The sequence below is a fragment of the Strongylocentrotus purpuratus genome, unplaced genomic scaffold (genome assembly GCF_000002235.5).
Source record: "Strongylocentrotus purpuratus isolate Spur 01 unplaced genomic scaffold, Spur_5.0 spur5_scaffold_6, whole genome shotgun sequence".
Taxonomy (NCBI): Eukaryota; Metazoa; Echinodermata; class Echinoidea; order Camarodonta; family Strongylocentrotidae; genus Strongylocentrotus; species Strongylocentrotus purpuratus.
In genome coordinates this window covers 24,900,129-24,906,128 of record NW_022145612.1, presented here as the reverse complement: position 1 = coordinate 24,906,128, position 6,000 = coordinate 24,900,129, and the positions used below count along the sequence as shown (strand labels likewise).

General features: G+C 40.5%; 1 protein-coding gene across 1 annotated transcript; it reads left to right on the top strand.

Moving 5' to 3' along the window:
* The first annotated feature begins 1,136 nt into the window (after window positions 1-1,136).
* On the top strand, window positions 1,137-4,828 carry LOC115929859 (glycine-rich cell wall structural protein 1.0-like). The gene is made up of 3 exons (XM_030999935.1): window positions 1,137-1,176; window positions 1,209-1,925; window positions 2,224-4,828. Exons 1-3 carry the CDS (start codon window positions 1,137-1,139, stop codon window positions 2,694-2,696), a joined length of 1,230 nt encoding a protein of 409 aa, XP_030855795.1. The 3' UTR covers window positions 2,697-4,828.
* Window positions 4,829-6,000: the final 1,172 nt, after the last annotated feature.

Here is a 6,000-nt window from a genome sequence, read left to right as displayed (position 1 = left end):
TACGCATCCATTTTAAACTTAATTCATTTTGCATTGTTACTTAACTTAACTTTTGCAATCGTTTTACGTAACTTACATTCTACTGCTTGAGTTACTTCAATATCCTATATGGGTGAAACAAGAAAATAAACAAGAATTTGTCATTTTCGTTGTAAATGTAATAAGTTGAACAAAATATTTGAGGAAATTATGTAACAAACATTTCGCTTTAATGGTAGGCAAGGCAACCCCATAAATATCGGACATGATGTCCCAGTAACACTATCCCCGAGCTTGAGAGATTATGCGATTGTTAACTTCTTAGCCATCCCAAATCCCATTCTGATTCCTAATTTTGATTAGAGTTATCCATTGCCAAGGCAACAGATTGGGGATAAAGTCCAGTAGTAAACATTTGCATGTCATTACTGTAGTTATTTCCAGTCATTGTATAAAGCACATTCCTACGAGAGAGAGAGTGAAACATCACAACCACAGGGTACTTCTCCTACAAATTATTTTGTTTTTACAGAAATTATTCGATGATTTTGAACGCCTTCAAAGGAACAATTTTTGATATGTTTCGGTTTCGAGAAATCATAACTTCAATTGTGCTTTCTGCATGTTCGGGAATGGTATTGCTAATTCCCTACCCATTATGTTCACAGATAATTTGTAATCTACATTGTCTGATGTCGTGGATATTGTAGTTGCTTCGGTGCTAACTAGTCCTCAATCACCACGGAAAATATATGTTTTTATGAAATTATGATTGCTCTTCGATTACACTTAACGGTTGGTAACATTGCCCCCAAAGAGCACTTTGTTTCTAATTACTCAGGACTGTTGTTCATGTTGTTGTTTATCATAAATTGTTTTCATTCTCTTCACAGCCTCGACATTTGACACGATGCGACTGAAGAAATTATCCTGGCTTTTCATCGTTATACTTGCCTTCCTAACCATCGTGCGTGTGAGTGCCGATGAAGAGGAAGATGATGACGAAGAGGAAAGTCGGCATCACGTGGGGCACAGGATAACTCGACCACCTTCATCATCATCTGGAAGAGGAGATGGAGTCGGAGGAGCTACTGAAATCGGTCACCATGGTCACGGTGGGAGGAGACCTGGGAGAGGAAATAAAGATGATAGGGATGATGACGAAGAAGAGGAGAGCGAGGAAGATGATGACGATGAGTCTGGAGGTGGCAAAGGTCATCCAGGAAGAGGAGGAGGTGGTGGTGGAGCAGGGACAGGTGGAGGAACTGGAGGAGGAGGAGGAGGAGGCGCAGGTGGACAAGGAGGGGGAGGAAGGGGAAACGGAGGCGCTGGAGGAGGAAGTGGTGGTGGTGATGCAGGCGGAGGAGGAACTGGAGGTGGTGGTGGTGGTGGTGGTGGCGGCGGTGGTGGCGGTGGAGGTAGAGGTGAAGGGGGAGGTGGTGGTGGTGGGGTAGGTCCAGATGGAGGTACTGGAAATGGTGGAGGAGGTGGAGGCAATGGTGGATCTGGAGGAGGAGGAGCGGGGGCCGGAGGAGGTAGTGGCACAGAAAGTGGAGAAGCAGGGGGACATGGCGGAGGAACAGGAACGTGGGGAGGAGGGGCAGGAGGAGGAAATGGAGGCGGCGGTGGTGGAGGCGGAGGCACTGGGGATAGCGGCACTGGAGGAGGAGGAGGAGGAGGAGGAGCAGGAGGAGCAGGAGGAAATGGAGGCGGTGGTGGAGGCGGAGGCACTGGTGGAACTGGAGTTGGTGGAGGTGGTGCTGGTGGTAGTAGCGGAGGTGGCGGTGGTGGTGGTGGTGGTGATGGTGGTGGCGGTGCAGGTGGTGCAGGTGGTGCAAGTGGTGGTGGTGGTGGTGGTGGTGGTGGTGGTGGTACGGGTACTGGAACAGCAGGAGGATCTGGAGGCGGACAAGGAGGATCTGGTGGCACAGGCCCAGGACCATCAGGTAAATGTTGAATCTTTGTACTTCTATTTAAACCCTAATTTCAACCGGAGGTAAACAAGGTGCACAATCTCAATCAATATTTATGTGAGGACTATTTAGCAATACACATGCAAAAAATTGAGATGACAATCGACATTGAAATCGTATTTAGCCTATAAAATTTGTTGTGTTAAACCGCCTTCTTCAATATCATCGCTTTAAATATAGCTTTGCTAATTAATACCTTTAAACCAGTGTGCATTTTTGTTTCTTGTAAGGAATCATGTCAATATCACTCAATGTTTTAAATTCTCAACAGATCCAGGACCCACTGCTGGTCAAGCACCTGGAGGCCGGGTGACGACACCACCAATATCACACATCCCGAGATCGACTGCAGTCCCGACGATAGCGCCGTCGCCTACGACAACTTTCTGTCCGTCATCGTGCCCTGTCGTTCTCGACTTCATCTGCGGGTCCGATGGCCAGACCTACGCCAACGAGTGCGTGCTAAGCGTAGTCCGATGTACCACCGGCGACACCACCTTAGCAATCATGTACAAAGGCCAATGCCAGGTTCAACCTCTGACTTTCTCCGATCCTTTACACCCCTGGGGAAGCAGAGATACTGATTTACCAACGGATCATGAAATTCCTTTACCACTGTCGGCACCATCAACGTCATCGTCGTCCAAAATGAAACCCATCATGAATATCAAGGAAGCATTAAATTATTGGAGAGACACGAGGAGGTCAACTAGGTCGAGTTTTCAAGAAAATTCAACTCGTTGATGTTACTAGTAAATTGACTTCATGGCTGAAAGCAATTTCTGGTCATAACTGTGTAATGACATTGATTGATTGATTGAACCAAGTACTATTTCGTTTGATATTTTGAAATAATCTAAATATGGACATTTTTATAATAATACTGTTCCTAGTTTTAATCGACGAATCTCGTATATAACCCTTCGTTTCATCTGCCTGACCATCATACCCTCTCTTGTAAGCTGTATTGTACAAGCATTGCCGGTTTACTCACATTCAAAAATAAATTGCCTTCTTCAAGAGGAAAAATTATCTCGAAATCAACGCCCGCAACATAGTTACTATGAACTAAAAAACACAAATTTGCAAATAATATTGCCCGTAAAGGAATATAATAGTGCCCACACACGATTATGCACTTCCCCCTCTTGTCTTTGTATATCTATAAACGGGCGCTATTCTAATAAATTAAGTTAGCTTCTATGTTAACTGTCATGTAAAGTTCCAGAGTAAACATATTCTTAACATACCTCTAGTGAATCGGCATTCTGAAAACTATATTCAAGAGTATGTTATTTTCTTTTTTTAGGTTACGCCCATTTTTCATTGATTCTCTAATGAGATGCACTGTTAGAATGTACGCTCACTCTCAGGAAATCACGTTGTTTAATGTAATGTAATGTAATTATGCTACCCTTCGCCAAGATGTATTTTAATATTATGAAGTTTATTTATTGTCCATTCAGTGTAAGTAGATTAACTATAACAATTGGGAACATTCTATATCAGTTGTCATAGCAACATATTATTGTACATGTATATTATTTACCCTAATGTGTCTTTTGGAATATTTATTTGATTAGAGATTGAATACGCTAATGAACATGGCGTCTATGAGTTTCGATTTTGTAAAAATAATAGTCGATATGCACTTGAAATTTCGTTTACTTTGGAATACGGAGATAGTGGGAAGTTAAATTAATGTTTCACAATCCTTCATAGACGCAAGCTTTTTTTTAGAAGAGAATACTATATACTAATACTTCATTAAGTATTTTTAGGAAGGAGTCGTCATCTGCCACAAATAACACATAATAGTATAGCGAATGTTAAATCCCTTTCTGTAATATATGGTCTAAAACTGATATGTGCCTCACTCTAATAAGGGAAGACAACGTATATGGTAAAGTTTTTAGAAATATGTGACCATGCAAATAACTGTTAAAAGATACATTTAACGTGAATTCATGTGCTTTCACCATTGTGCTTTACCGATTTTCTGTTAGTGTGAGATACCATTGCATCTATGCAAAAATTGGTATATATATATATTATATAAATATTTGGCTAAAAGCTATGTTGATTATCATGAGTAGGCCTATGTGCCTACTACTACTCTTGGTTTTTCTCTCGATCACGTTTAATTTTATACGAAACGTCAAGTTAGAACTAAATGAACTGATTAAATTTAAAAGAAATTATTTTGAAAACAACTTTTATGTACAGGCGGCATAATCATATTATAAGCGTTTTTAGAATTACGATATCTTGTTAGCAATTAAAACTCCCACACAACGGCCCTGGTAAATATAGCAATGTATATGATTATCTAAATAATCTGGCAAGCGACTGAAAAAAGTACAGACCTATCGAAAAATGTTATTCCCAACCTGGAAATTAACTTTCTTTTGGTTATCAATTCAAGGCTGACATGTTGTTAAACACAGAAAATGTGATAGCAAAATACAGGAACATAGTATACACAGCCATGTATGATGCTAAGTGGAGGGGGTGGGAGAGAAAACTACCGTACTGTCAAAGCGTGATCGTAATGACAATTCTCTTCACTTACACCCACAATAAATCAAGGGCCTTTTAAAGTAATGTATTTGTTAGAGAAGAAAAAGTCGTGTATTATTGAAAAATATGTAAAATATATGTTAATTTAGAACACGCATAGCTTTCATTGGGTAGCTACCCAATGAACACAGGATTGAGTTATTAGCCATCATATGGCATTTTCCTCTTGCAAATACGTTGTATGTGGATGATCTTATTGTAATTCACATAATATTATGATTCTTTAATCAATGTTCTTTATAAAAAAATGAAAACGATAGATATTTATTGTGTCAAGAATTCATACGAAATTACAAGCAGTTTACTTGCGTACCTCATTATCACAATTTGGTTGTTGTCAGTTGATCAGAGAAAGACGGTTGGTTATGGGGAGGGGGGTATAAGGACGGTGCCAAAGAAAGGAAGTATAGAGAAGAGAGAAGGACTTAGATAAATGAAAGAAGTGAGACAGACGGAGAGGGGAAGGTAGCGGAGAAAGAGAGGGATAGAGAGAGAGAGAGAGAGAGAGAGAGGGGGAGAAGGGAAGAAGAAGAGAGAGGGTTAAGAGATGAAGAACGTGGAAAATAGGGAAGAAGAGAAGGAATGCGCGAAAACGAAATAAACGATGTATAGAGAGCATATAAAGAAAAAGAAATGTCATTTTACTAGACAAGATTCGCATTAGTGACAGAGTAACGAATACTCATCCCAGCTAGTGCACCCACCCCAAATCAATGATATCTCATGCTCCTGCTCGACAAATCTGCCTCTTTCTGATCCTACTGCTTAGTGATTGCATCCTAATCTTGTCATCACCTAATTCTCGGAGTGCTAGATTGGGATCACTGCATCCGGCAAAAACAAATTTCCACTGGAGAACTTCACGAGTAGTGACCTTGCATTTAAGTTTTTTCGTGCTAAAAATATTTATTTTGTTCTGAAATATGGGAAGCATGATTAGTTTAGGCATGTATAATTCATCTCTCGTGCTCATCTCCTCTCCTCGAATATTACATCCACGTGTCTTCAATTCCTAACGCAGAAAGGTAATATATTTCCATGTATCTTTGCAACAGCACAACATCATTATCTTCAATAACCTTTCATATACGTGGACATGTATTTTTCTCCATTTTTGTCAAGTTACATGAAAGAAAGCAGATCTCTTCATCGCATCCTCACTCCTATCTCCCTTTCTCCTCTCTTCTCTTCTATTTTTCCTGTGTAATGATTCTTAATTAATGTTCTCTCTTTGTCTTCTCCTCCCCCCCCCCTCTTTCTCTCTCTCTCTCTCTCTCTCTCTCTCTCTCTCTTCTTGTATCACCGCTCCGCCAAGTTTCTTTAGAGCCCTCTCTCCCTCTGTTCTCCACCTTTTTTATGTTTTCCTTCATTCTCTTGGTTTCTTTCGAGATTGTTGTTCCTTCTTTTCCAACCCTTCCTCAACAGTTATCTTGGCCTTGTGAAAGACTTCTTCACTACTTCTTGCATT